The sequence below is a fragment of the Bos indicus x Bos taurus genome, chromosome 5, assembly GCF_003369695.1.
Source record: "Bos indicus x Bos taurus breed Angus x Brahman F1 hybrid chromosome 5, Bos_hybrid_MaternalHap_v2.0, whole genome shotgun sequence".
Taxonomy (NCBI): Eukaryota; Metazoa; Chordata; class Mammalia; order Artiodactyla; family Bovidae; genus Bos; species Bos indicus x Bos taurus.
The window spans coordinates 48389528-48403171 of NC_040080.1; the positions used below are offsets into that span (position 1 = coordinate 48389528).

A 13644-nucleotide genomic window follows, 5' to 3' on the forward strand; every position below is an offset into this window, starting at 1 on the left:
CTCATTCATTCTGGGGCCCAGCACAATACCTGCATGTTGTAGATGCTCAGTAGATATTTGCTGGAGGTGTGTGTATTTGAAAGGCAGGAATCACAGGTGTCAAGTACCGAGTGTGGATGTGTGCTGTCACTTCAGTCGTGTCCGACTCTTTGCAACCCTGTAGCAAAGAGTAGCCCACCAGGCTCCTCTGTCCATGGAATTCTCAAGGCAAGAAGACTGGAGTGGGTTGCCATGCCCTCCTCCAGGGGATCTTCCCGACCCAAGGATCGAACCCACATCTGCAGCTCCCCCGTTGCAGGCGAATTCTTTACCACTAAGCCACCAGGGAAGCCCCCATGTACCAAGTGCCTGCTGCATATCCAGTTCTGTGACAGACACTTGATGGTCATGACTAAGGCTGTTCACAGGGCAGTGGTCACAAGGTTCCTGGGGCTCTGGGCAAGCCCCACCAAACAACCACTTTTCAAGTCCCCTGTTTGTGTCATTTGTTAACGTCCCATTGACCAAAGCATGTCCCATGGCCAGCCCAGAATCAGTGAGGGGGGAGGGTAATATCGAAGCATGTAGATAGAGGGGAAGAGTTTATAGCCCATTTGTCATTGACTAAGGTATTATTGTCCCCTATATGCATGTGCGGAAATGGAAGCACGAACAACTACAGTCACTTGCCCAGAGATACTGACACAGGTCCGAGTTCAGACCTAGTTCTGCCTGAGCCCAGAACCCTCAGTTACCCTCTGGACCCCTCAGCCTGCCTTGCTCAGGGTACCAGATGGGAGTCATCTGCCTTGTAGGGAGCGGGTTCCCCATTCCAGCAGAGGCTGAGTGGCCACCTGCCTGGCTGCTTGGAATGACTGACATTCTAGAATTCCTTCCAAGCCCAGTCTTCTAGATTTTGGACTCTGCCATCTCCCTGCCTGCTCCCTGACACCTCCACAGACTGTCTGGGGCTCCCTTCCTCAGTAGGACCCCCTTGGGGAAGCCCTGCCTCTTTCAGACATCTGAAAGCGGAAGGCCTCCCAGACATCTCTAGGCATCCCTGAGCCTTTGCCCTCCTCTTCCCAGCTCTGACAGGGCGGGGAGAGCAGGGGACAGAGCATCAGGACGGGTCCTGGTGTCAGCATTTCCTCTCCGACACTGTGTGCTCTTCAGCAAGTTAAGACCCTCCCTGAGGCTGAGCCCTTTCATCATCATGATGGTGTAATCAGACTGAAAATCTCAGAGATTCTTTCTAAATGGATGATACTGCACTTGCAGAATTAATCTTTGTCTCTTGAAACCCTCTCCATTGGTCCAGGTCCTTGATATGCCAGATCCTTATCTTCCTACCTAAGAAAGACTCAGCACAAAACTCGGTCTCAACAGGAACGACACAGGGATAGACCTTAGGGAACAAGTGTGTTTGAGGGGAAAACAACCAGGAGAAGAATGAAGAGGATGGGGGACCTCTGACCCCAAGAGAGACCAAGGAGGAAGAGGAGGAGGAGGGAGTAAAGGGAAGCTGATGCCAAGCTTAGACCAGTTTCCTCTTTGGGGAGACAGGTGATGGGGACATCTTTCTCAGCCAAACCCAGTTCATGTTGAATAGTGGTCAGGATCCCGGGCGCTGGAGTCAGACCTGGCTGTGTGGATCCAGCCTGTCTACCTTGTGACTTGAAAGAAGTCACTTCACCTCCTGGAGCATCCTCCCCTGTAACACAGTGATGAGAATCTGCACTGTGTTTAGAGCATTACTGTGAGTCTTAAAAGTGCTACCAGCCCAAATGTGGCTGGCATGCCGTAAACAACAGGTATGTGGTAGAGATTTATTGTATCATGATCACATTCTCTCCATTATCATTATGATGAACCTCGGTTTGTCTGTCTGCCTGCTGCTCAGATCCCGGCAGAGAGCTTTGTTTTAAGGGACAAGAGAGATCGGAGCTGGTGGCAGAGAGACAGGAAGTGGTCGTGGCACCACTCATTTTCACTCACTGAGGTTTTTTGGAACCTCTGGCGCTGTTTCCTGTAGAGTCCACGTGGATGTGACGTTTGTCACATTACCAGCACCTTTCTCCCGAAAACCCTAAGTATTTTGTGTCTCTGTCCTCACTCTAAAATCTTTGCTGAGGGGGGAAGACGAGCTGGATTAGGCAGGGCTTGCTCCCTGCTTAGAAAACTCCTCAGACACAGAGTCCAAAAGCAGGTCAGTGGGAGAGTCCACAGCCCAAGCTGTCCTCCCTTCACACTCAGTCATGCCTCCTGCATCCCATCCCCTCTAGCAGTTCTGACATACACATGGATGCAGAAATTATCCTTGCCCTTTACTCCCCAAATTTCAAAGGCTTTGTATAAACAGCTCTCTCATCCAATTGCAGAGTCCTTCCATTCTGCAGACAGAGACCGAGATGCAAGTGGGATCATTCAAAATCCCAGGTTCTTAGAGCCTAGCAGAAACCAGGGGCCTTGTAGCAGAGGCTGAACACAAATTTCAGTGAAATCAAGCATTGTGGAGAATATAGTGCCTCTTTCAAAACTGGCTGTGGTCAATTTGATTAACAAGTGCTATAAAGTATGAGAAATGGAGGGCATTTTACCCCGATGAATACCTTAATCCTCCTTAGTGAAAGAGGAAGCAAATCCAGGCAATACCAATTCACAGAATTACTGAGAAGAAACTGAAAGTCCATCAGGAAAACCATTGACACAAGATAGGTGTGCCCATTTTCTTTTGTTTAGAAGCATGGAATCTATTTCCTGGTAATAAAGTGAGCATTCTGATTCTGTACCTCTTGCTGGGTAGGGGAAAAAAAAATTGAAATAGACTTTTGCTGTTTTTTTAACCATAGATTTTATGTAGTAGGCACTTCTAATGCTTCTGGGGGAAAAAATATTTTTTTTTCTAGATCTCTCTCCAAACATTTTTGCAGAACCCTCTTGGTTGGGAGCACCTTTTGTTTTTTATCTGTGCTCCATTCCCCTCCCCTCCCCCCTCTTCCCACCCCACCACTCTCCATGGCCCAGTGTCTCCCAGGTAGCCTTCCAAAATTGCAAGGTACCCTGGAGCTGTAAGGGCTCTGAAAAATGAAGACAGCATCACCCCAGGCTCACTTTTGTTTCCAGCATTCACGTATTTGGGGTTTTTTCCTTCCCTTTGCCAGTGTTTTCTTTTCACTGTCTTCAAAGTCCTGTCCAGATACCTGTCCACACAGTCCAAGCTCAAGAACTAAAGCTGACTGGATGCCTGGAGCCTCAATTCCTTCATCAGGAGAATGGGGGAAATGACAGATGGGGGCACAGGGTTTGGGAAGTGTCTGGTGCATAGTAATGAGTCAGTAATTGTGGTTATTATTACTCTTATTTTTACAGCTTGTTTTCATGCTGCTTGTAACTCATGGCCTCCCTTTGGCTAAGCCTCCTATCCCGGTCCCTGCTTCAGGACAGTAGTAGCACTGCTGTCTACCTTTGCTGACCGAGACGGGGAGGTGGGGGAGTTTTAAGCTGGAAAGCGATCTTTACATCATTTCATGTACATTTCCCCACCCACTGTTGAAAAGAGGAGCCTGAAAAGGCTTATAGTGAAATGTGACTCCATGTCAGCTGTCTGGTTGTAAACATTCAAAGGCTAGAAGCAAAAAGGTGAGTGTTTTGTGCCCATTTTATAGATAAAGGAACTGAGGTTTGGTGATTGGCCCCCATCACATAGTGTTTAACTAATGCTTAGCGCAGGGGTTTGGATTTGGCGCCAGTCCCAGGCTGGCGGACGATGCGCAGATGCACAGATAATGGTTGGTTACGCGGGTGCGTCCCGCGCATGCGCAGGTGCGTCAGGTGGCCTTTCTCCTCGCAGGCTCCAGATGCTGGAGGCCATCTGCAAGCACTGGGAGGGGCCCGTCAGCCTGGCACTCTACCTGTCGGACGCCGAGGCCCAGCAGTTCCTCCGCTACGCACAGGGCTCCGAGGTGCTCATGGGCCGCCACAACGTGGCCTACCACATCGTGTACAAGGAGGGCCAGTTCTACCCTGTGAACCTGCTGCGCAACGTGGCCATGAAGCACGTGGGCACGCCCTACATGTTCCTGTCCGACATCGACTTCCTGCCCATGTACGGACTCTATGAGTACCTCAGGTGAGGACGCGCGGGGTGCGGGCTCCAACGCCCCTCTGAATGGGGCGGCTGGAACACAGAAGGGGATGGGAACTACCTAAATCCACCCAGGGATACGGCCTCTGACTGCCTGACTATTGGCTTGAAATCCCAGGTTACCTCATGAAATGTTCGAGGCAGAGCTTGGTCTAGGAAGCATCTCTTGTCTCCCAGTCTAATGCTCTGTCTATAGCTTTCATGAAAACATCCCTCTTCTAATTTTGGATCAGACAGCCTTCATCTAAGCATTCTAGTAAGATCACTGACTATTCTGTAAAACAAATCAAAGTGGTAGTGATGGCTAACATGTATTGAAGTGCTCGCTGAGTGCCTGGCACAGTTCTGAATGCCTGACAAGTGGGATTTCATTCCCTCCCCTTGCAATCCTTGCCACAGGTACCATTATTAATCTTTGTTTTCCCAGTGGGAGACTGAGGGACTGAGATGGTATGTGGGGCTGCATACCTACGAAAGTGGGAGCTGAGGGCAGCTGGCCTGACCCCGGGGTCATGTACTGACCATTGCTGCTGCCTTGGTAGCTGTGACTCCCTTCCAGCCCTCCCAACGTGGAGGGCAGGTGTCCAGCAGCTGGAGAAAGCTCTTGGCTTGTGAGAGGCATAGATGGCTGTGTGGGGAGTGGCATTTGTTACGGAATAACAAACCATCTGAAGTGGAAGGGACTGTAGAATCCACCTAGCCTGAAAGTCCCTAAGCAAGCAAACTGAAGTCACAACATATAACTGGTCAAAGTTTGTTTTAACCCTTTATCCCTGTCATATGTCAGCATGAGTTACCTCTGCTCCTGAATGCCTTCCTGATCCAGGTACCATGAGGGGTGGTTTGCATATATTGTCCTGCTAGATCCATACATCAAGTTTAAAAGACAGATATGGTTACACTCTCCCTGTTATCGTGGTGAACAGGGAGGCTCAGGAAGTCAAGGTAACCTGCTCAGGTACACGTGGGCTGCTTCAGGATTTGAACCAACATCTTTCAGACCCCAGCTCTACAGCCTGCCCACTTCATACTTGTCTGGCTGCTCTGTGGCTTATGACTGTGCCTAACGGAGCAGGATCAGAATTCTTTCTCGCCTGGACTCTGGCCCTCCCCACTTCCCTCCGTCCTGTGTACCTGTCTGTCTCTCAGTCTTACAGTCTTAAAAGAACTCTCCCAAGAGTCTTTAAACCTTTGGTCCTGAAGCCAGAGTATGTGTTTGATGTGAGCACATCCGTTCCCCACCCCCCAACCCCCACCCTGCTCTCGAGAGCAGGGGAAGGCAGCCAGTGTTCTCTGTCCACTTTCTGAATTGAGTTTCCATCCAGGCTTATCTTGGGATGTTTCTCCCCTCTGAGCAGGTGGAGTCCCTTCCAGCCTGTCTTGGTTAAGAATCACAGATGAGTGACCTCAAGGCAACACCCCTCAGTCAGGCAGGGTGGGAGGTGTCTTCCCAGAACACGTGGGCAGTGGCACTGAGCACCATGAACCCACGACCCTGCAGGGGCTTCAGGAATGGAGCTGTCCTCTGGTTCCCGCTGGGCCTTGGGATCTCTGTGGGTGGAGTGAGGGCGCCCCCGCGTGGCAAGACCATGCTTTCAGCCCCTGATTCTTGTGAATCCTGAGACCTCAGCTGCTTGCAGGTTGGTGACAGACTCTGGGTGCATTGGGTAGGGTTTCCAAGCGAACAGGTGGTGGTGGGGAAATCCTGAGCTCCACCTGCCAGAGAGAGGCTTCGGGACTGGGCCACAGCCCACCCTGCACCCTCTGAGGCTCTTGTTCAGGAGCACCTGTGGAGACTGCCTTCCAGCTGGTTGAAAGGTAAACTGGCCCCATCTTAAAAGTCTGGTCTCTGCTCTCCCATCCAAAGACTGTTTTATTATTTTGCCTCATGGTCCTCGTCATTTGAAAAACATTACACGTGAACAGACTGTTCAGAATGTGTTTTATCTTCCTGTGTTTTATTGATCAAAGACGTCAATCATTGCTAATCATGACCTTACCCAATGTGATATAACTGGTATTGCCCATTAATTAGCACTTTCTTACTGCAGAGCGACCTGAAGTTTCTGCTGGCCTGTAGCCACATCAGAGGAACATGTGTGGCTTCCCGTGTGCATTTTGAAATATTGCAAATTGCCCCTAAAAGCCCATTCCTTTCTTCACAGGCCAAGACCCTGAGCCGAGAATAACTGCTCCTATCCAGTGCTTTTTAATTATTTTTAATTGGAGAATAATTGCTTTACAATGTTGTGTTGGTTTCTGCCATACAGTAACATGAAGCAGCCTTAAGTATTCATGTCTCCTCCCTCTTGAACCTTCTCCCCACCCCATCCCGCCACTCTAGGTTGTCACAGAACACAGCATTAATTTCCCTGTGTTATACAGCAGCTTCCCACTAGCTATCTGTTTTACATGATAATGTATATATTTCAATGCTACTTTCTCAATTCGTCCCACCCTCTCTTTCCCCCACTGTGTCTGCATGTCTGTTCTCTGTTTGTATCTGTATTCCTGCCCTGCAGATAGGTTTATCAGTACCATTTTCCTAGATTCCATATATATGTATTAATATACGATATTTGTTTTTCTCTTTCTGACTTACTTCACTCTAACAGGCTCTGGGTTTATCCACCTCACTGGAACTGACTCAAATGTGTCCCTTTTTATGGCTGAGTAATATTCTGTTGTATATAGGTACCACAACTTCTTTATCCATTCATCTGTCAATTCGTCCAGCCTCTTTTAGTGCACACGTGAAGAGAGACCAGAGAAGCGAAGTGACTTCCCATCTAGGGTAAAAAGAAAGTGGGACTTCCTTGACTTTTCTTCTCCTCCATCCAGAGTCTCCATTAGATGAATAACCATGACAAGGTACCTTAGGGCCCCCATATTTGTGACCCACACAGATAGGATCTGTGAATCCCATAGCTTTAAACCAACAGGAATAATGGTTGATTAAAGACAGACTCTTTAGGTACCCTGATGGGTGTGTCCTGTCCCAGGGTTGTCAGCTGACCTGGGATGGAGGCAGTATAGGACGGATGTCCTACTGAGTTCGACCTAAATGGAGGCTTGAAGAATGAGCTGGAGTTCACCAGGGGAGGGGTGATGTTCCAGGTGGAGAGAGAGAGAGAGATCCATTCTGGAGAGGCAGGGTGGCCAGAGCCCTGATGGGGAGAACAGCAAGAGCTGATGTGGCCAGAAATGTAAGCCAGGGTGGGTCCTGCAGGACTTCTCAAAATATGCTAAGGAGTTTATGAGCAGGGGTGGAGGGACAGTGGAAAAACACTGAGAGCATGGCATGACTAGATGTCCATTTAAGGAAGATCATTTTCATTGCATCAGGAAAGGATCATAGTCAGGGCAAGAGAAGATAAGTTAAGGGACGACTGCATTCATTCTGGTGAGAGATGAAGGCCAGCAAAGGGATCAGAAGTAGCAGCAGAGACAGGTAGATGGACCAGAGAGCAGTTCTGCAGCTGAAATCAAGAACTGTCTGCAAAGGTGGCTGGACTTTAGAAGGCAAGACAGGGAACCTCTTTCAAATGTTGCCACCCAAGACTTCCTCTGCAAAAGTCTGTACCTGGAAGTCCTGCCTGCTTTGGCCTGTTTCTCGTACTGGCCCCCTCTTGATCTGCTGTGCCTATGTCCTTGGGCTGAGCAGGATGTCATTGAATTTGAGTGTTACAGTGGATGAGGCCTGCGAGGTGACCCTGGCTCCAGCTTGCGCCCTGTGCCATAAGTAACTGTGTGACTTGCAACAGTTCAGTTTTTTTCAGCCTGTTTCCTCATTGTGAAATGAAGAAACAGGCATATCAGGAGTCGCAAATACAGATGCCCGCTGGGGCCAGGACCTTGGCCTAAAGGAACCAAGGGTGGTGAGCATGATTCATTGCTAGGGAGACAGGAGTCCCCATCTCAGGCAGCTGCCATCTGTGCACTCCGATGTGGAATTCACTGGTGAGGGTAGAGGTCAGGCATAAGGTCTTTATATTTTGCAAGAGGAATGAGAAATCTGGATTTTCATGTTTTAATTTCTAGCGTTGACAACTAATTTAAAAAAAAAAAACTGAAACACTCTTGAGTCAGACCAAACATGTCTTCAGGATGAATAGAACCTTCTTACCTCCAAAGACCACCAGTTTGTGACCTCTGACCTTTTAAAAAAATTTTATTGAAGCATAGTTGATTTACATTGTTGTGCTAGTTTCTGCTGTACAGCAAAATGATTCAGTTATATTTCTTTTTTAGGGTCTTTTCTCATATAGTTTATTACAGTATATTGGGCAGAGTGCCAGTCATCTACCTTAGACATAGTAGTGTACATGTGTTCAACCCATGCTCCTGATTTACACCTCCCCACCCATGTCTCCCCTTCAGTAACCATAAGTTTGTTTTCAATATAAGTCTGCTTCTGTTTTGTAAATAAGTTCATCTGTATCTTTTTTAAAAATTAGATTCCACATATGACTGATATATATTTGTCTTTCTCTTTCTGACTTGCTTCACTTACTATGTAATCTCTAGGTCAAGCCATGTTGCTGCAAATGGCATTATTTCCTCCTTTTTATAGCTGAGTAATACTCCATTGTATATGTGTGTACCACATCTTCTTTATCCATTCCTCTCTTGATGGACACTTAGGTTGTTCCCATGTCTTGGCTGCTGTTAATAGTGCCGCTGTGAGCATAGGGGTGTGTGTATCCTTTAGGATCATGTTTTTTCCAGATGTATGCCCCAGAGTGGGATTCTGGATCCTATGGTAAGTCTACTCTAAGGGTTTTAAGGAGCCTCCATACTGTTCTCCATTAGTAGTTGTACCAATTTACATTCCCACCAGCAGTGTAGGAGGGCTCCCTTTTCTCCACACACTCTCCAGCATTTATTGTTTGTAGACTTTTTGATAATGGCTGTTCTGACCATTGTGAGGTGATACCTGATGGTAGCTTTGATTTGCACTTCTCTGGTAATTAATGATGTTGAGCATCTTTTCCTGTTCTTTTTTGGCCATCTTTATGTCTTCTTTGGAGAATGTCTTTAGATCTACCCTTTTTTTTTTTTATTCCATTGGGGTTTTGTTTTGTTTTTTACATAGAGTTGCATGAGCTATTTGTAAATTTTGGTGATTAATCCCTTGTCAGTGTGACCTCTGATCTTGATCATCCCTAGGAATTAAAATTTTGAGAAATGGTAAGGAATATGATTGTATCAGAATAAGTCCCAAATCAGCACGCAGTCCTTTTCATGTGAAGATAACCATATTGACTTGTCATAGGCTTAAGGAAAATTTTTTCCAGTGAGCGGGATAGACTTGTTCCTGATCCAAACACTAAAAGTGGATATGTTCGTGACCAGCATTATATAGCATTGGTTTGGGATGAGGTTCAGGGCACAGTTTGCCATGGCAGCTGTGAGCCCCAACAACACCCCCAAAGATTGACTTCTTCAACGTGGATATCCAACAAAATACTCTACCCAAGCCTTGTTAAAGCATTACTGCTAAAAATGATGATAGTTGCCACTTACTGAACCCTTACCAGCTACCAGCATCCCTGCCAGCTGCTTTGTATAAATTTCCTCTACTCTTCAACACTTCTTTATGAGGTAAGTGTTATAACGGGTGACCAAAATGATGCCCAGGGAGGTTAACTCTTACTGTCCAGGAGAAAGGTAGATAGCCCTACACTAGGCTGCTCGGTAAATGGAAGCAGCTATATTCCCCCTTGAAACTCAGTATACCAGAGCAGTCTGATTGGCAGTCTTTTGATCAGACCCCCAAATACTTACCCATATCACCTTTTTTGGGGGGAGGGGGGTTATTTGATTACCAAAAAAAGGTCAGCATCCTAGCTCTCCAGCAGTTGCTTAGTAACCAGCTAACATTACAGCAAAAACAAACAGATCAATTGGGAAATAATGAAATGGGCTCTATGCATAGACATAGCTGCAGAGTTTCACTGAAATCTCTCTCCCACCCCCTCCACCTGTTTCTTCTAAAAATCGAGCATGGAGATGTGTGGCTTTCACTCCTGATTTCAGAAATGTCAAGTGAAATTCCGCAGGCATGGTGGAAGTCACGCAGACCTGCCTTGGAACCCAGGTTCTGCTGTGCTCATCAAGGATGTGCCTTGGGGCTGCTTGTTTCATCTCCCCAATCCCGTTTCCTCAGTTAGTAAAGGGGCTAATAATAGCTTTGTGGGGGCTCTAGTAGGCGTTCAACAGGAGTTAATTGTCTGTGTTTTGGCCCATTGTCAGCACACGGAACTGAATGTCTCTGCCAGGCTCCCACCCAGAACCCCCACTCTTGCAAACTCTGCTGCCTTCAGTACAGCCTGGCAACTTAGTGTAACGATCTCGTTTTGTGAGAAATGAGAAACTATGTACTCATACCCATTCACTCTTGAAACTATTGAGTGAGCACCTGCTATACACTCGGCGGCAGGCAGCACTGTGGCTGTGCTGTCCCTGGAGTCACTCAGACCTGCATTTCGACACTGAGCACATTCTACCCTACAGTCACTGAACCTTCCGAAAGGTACCTAACCTCTCAAGCTTTCTATGAGTGGGGACCATAAGATTTCTTCACACTTAAGGTTCTGGGAGGATTAAGTGGAGTAATAGTTGGGAAGCACATGGCTGAAATGTTCTACACTGCACAGGTGTGGTGGTGCATCTGCATGACCAGGCCCTGTTCTAGGCACTCGGGCTGTCGCAGTGCATGGGACAGGCCAGGTTCCTATCCATACAGGGGCTACGCTCTAGAGGGCGCTCCAGCTGTGGGCACTGCCACTACTCTTAGCAACACAGGTACAGAGATACATATACAGGAGCTGAGACCCACAAGATGACGACCCAGTGTGGGTGGGTAGGGCGGCCTGGAAAGTAGTTCAGGCATGAAGGACTAGTTGGTAAACAGGCATGGAATGTCTTGACATGTTTGAGGAATGTTGCAGAATAGCCGGAGCTCAGACAGCTCCATCAGCTGGCACTTCCCACGTCCATAAGACTGGGGCAGGTTTCTCACCTCTTTCCCTCACCCAGCAGAATCCTCATCTTTGTTCAGTGCTTGTAGCTTTAAACCTCTCTGCTGTGCTTTTTTTTGCCAGTGTTGCCTTGCTCCCTAGGGAACAGACCTGCCCCATTGGTCGAGACTATATATCTTGGCTGTACAGGAGTGACAAATTCCACTTTTATTGTGTCCTCTGCAGGGTGGTGTCTCACCATCCTCCCCCATCACAAGTCCCCTGGCCCGTGATGGCTGCTCTGTCAGCACCGGTTGAATGAGGGTAGACAGGTGAACAAGGGGCCAGGAACAGGTGGTACCACACGAGGCCAACTGGCTACTTGATGAGGGACATGACCAGGTGGCGTTTCCTTGTGTTCGTCATTGTTTCTGCAACAGGGAACATTTGTTGAGCACGTAGTATAGGCCAAGCACCGTGGCAAGCAACGTCTGCATGTGTTTTGTCATTTAACCTCATCACAGTTCATTTAACAGATGAAGACACCTGGGGGATATCACACACCCACAGGCACAGCACTACTAAGAAGAAAACTCACTTAGCCTGGGTTAATCCAAAGGCATTCTGTGCTTAACCTGCTTTTTTTTTTTTTTTATTGAAATATAGTTTATTTACAATGTTGTGTTAATTTCTGTTCTATGGCAGTGATTCAGCTATACATATATATACAGTATGTATCCTCTTCAGTTTTGGTTTATCGTAGGATATTGTATATAGCTCCCTGTGCTTATAGTAGGACCATGTTGTTTATCCATTCTATGTATTAATATAGTAATTTGCATCTGCTAATGCCAAACTCCCACTCCATCCCTCCCCAGCCCCTTGACAACCACAACTCTGTTTTCTATGTCTGTGAGATTGTCTTGCAATAAATTCATCTGTGGCATATTTTAGATTCCACATATAAGTGATGAAAATGTTAGCTGCTCAGTCGTGTCTGACACTTTACAACCCCATGGACTGTAGCCTGCCAGACTCCTCTAATCCATGGAATTCTCCGGGCAGTCTTCCCAACCCTCGGATCGAACCCAGGTCTCCTGCATTGCAGGCAGATTCCTTGCCGTGTGAGCCACTAGGGAAGCCCGATGTAAGTGATACCATATGGTATTTGTCTTTCTCTTGCTGGCTTACTTATATGATAATCTCTAGGTCCATCCGTGTTACTGTAAACGGGCATTATTTCATTTTTAATGGCTAATATTCCATTGTCTATATCACATCTTCTTCATCCACTCATCTGTCGGTGGACATTTAGGTTGTTTCCATGTCTTGGCTGCAGTTAACATAGGGTTGCCTGTACCCTTTTTGAGTTTTGTCTGGATATATGCCCAGGAGTAGGATTGTCAGATCATGTGGCAAGTCTATTTTTAGTATTTTTGAGGAGCCTCTATACCTTTTTCCATAATGGCTGCATCCACTTACATTCCCAACAGTGTAGGAGAGTTCCCTTTTCTCCACACCTTCTCCAGCATTTATGGTCTGTAGACTTTGATGATGGCCATTCTGACTGGTGTGAAGTGATACCCCATTATAGTTTTGATTTGCATTTCTCTAATAATTAGAAATATTGAGCATCTTTCCATGGCCTGTTGGCCATCTGTATGTCTTCTTTGGAGAAATGTCTGATGAGTATTTCTGTCCACTTTTTGATTGGATTGTTTGCATATTTTGGAAATTAAGCTCTTGTAGGTTGTAATGTTTACAAATGCTTTCTCTCCATAGTTGTTTTTTAGTTTTGCTTTTGCTTTCCTTTACTGTTGTGCTTAACCTGTTTGTGGGTCCAAATGCCTGATGGGCCCATCTCTGCCATCATCGTGACAGCCGTGATCACCCTCAGCTTGTAGTTATCAAGTGCCTTCTATGCATTGAAGAAATGTCTCTGCTTCTACATGAGATGACCCATTTAATCTGTAGAGAACTCCCCTGACCAGGTCCTGATACTAGCTCCAGCTCAGAGAGGATAAAACAGTGGCACAAAGATGTAAGTTGCTGGAGAGTAAGAGCAGGTGAGTGTCCATGTAGGGCCTGAATCTGCGCAGGCTGCCCTCCAAACTTTGAAGCTCTTGACAGCCCCCCCACTGACCTCTCGCTCACAGCTAACCCAGGACAGCACACAGAAAGCACCCTTGTTCCTTCAGCCATAATTGCTAACAGGTAGGAATGAATAAGGATGTTGAGCCGGACATGAGATGCTGACTAGAGTCCCTGGCAGAGATCCGGGTGCAAGCAACAGTAGCTTTTCTTTCTTTTCTGCCCCTCCCTCCCTGATATAACTTCACCTGGATATGTTAACACCGCCAATTCAGAAACCGCCCAGTCTTGCTGCCCCCCATCCCAGCCTTCAGAGGGCTCTGCCATCTCTGTCTGTGTTCCTGATGTGCCTTACAGCTCCATTCCCTGTAGTCAGTCTTGCCTCCCTCATTTGCAAGGCCTTGATGTTGTCCCCACATTCCTCCTGGAAGCCTGTCTACTGGGAATTTATTTCCTAGGCAACTGGAA

The 13644-nt window shown here is 47.1% G+C and overlaps 1 protein-coding gene across 3 annotated transcripts in view; it reads left to right on the forward strand.

Annotated features, from left to right (window-relative positions):
- LARGE1 (LARGE xylosyl- and glucuronyltransferase 1) overlaps positions 1–13644 on the forward strand; it is a 609285-nt gene that overhangs the window by 573823 nt on the left and 21818 nt on the right. For all 3 annotated transcript variants that reach the window (XM_027541848.1, XM_027541849.1, XM_027541850.1), the window contains exon 12: positions 3830–4108. In XM_027541848.1, the coding sequence (XP_027397649.1) occupies positions 3830–4108 (279 nt within the window). The remainder of the gene's footprint in view (positions 1–3829; positions 4109–13644) is intronic.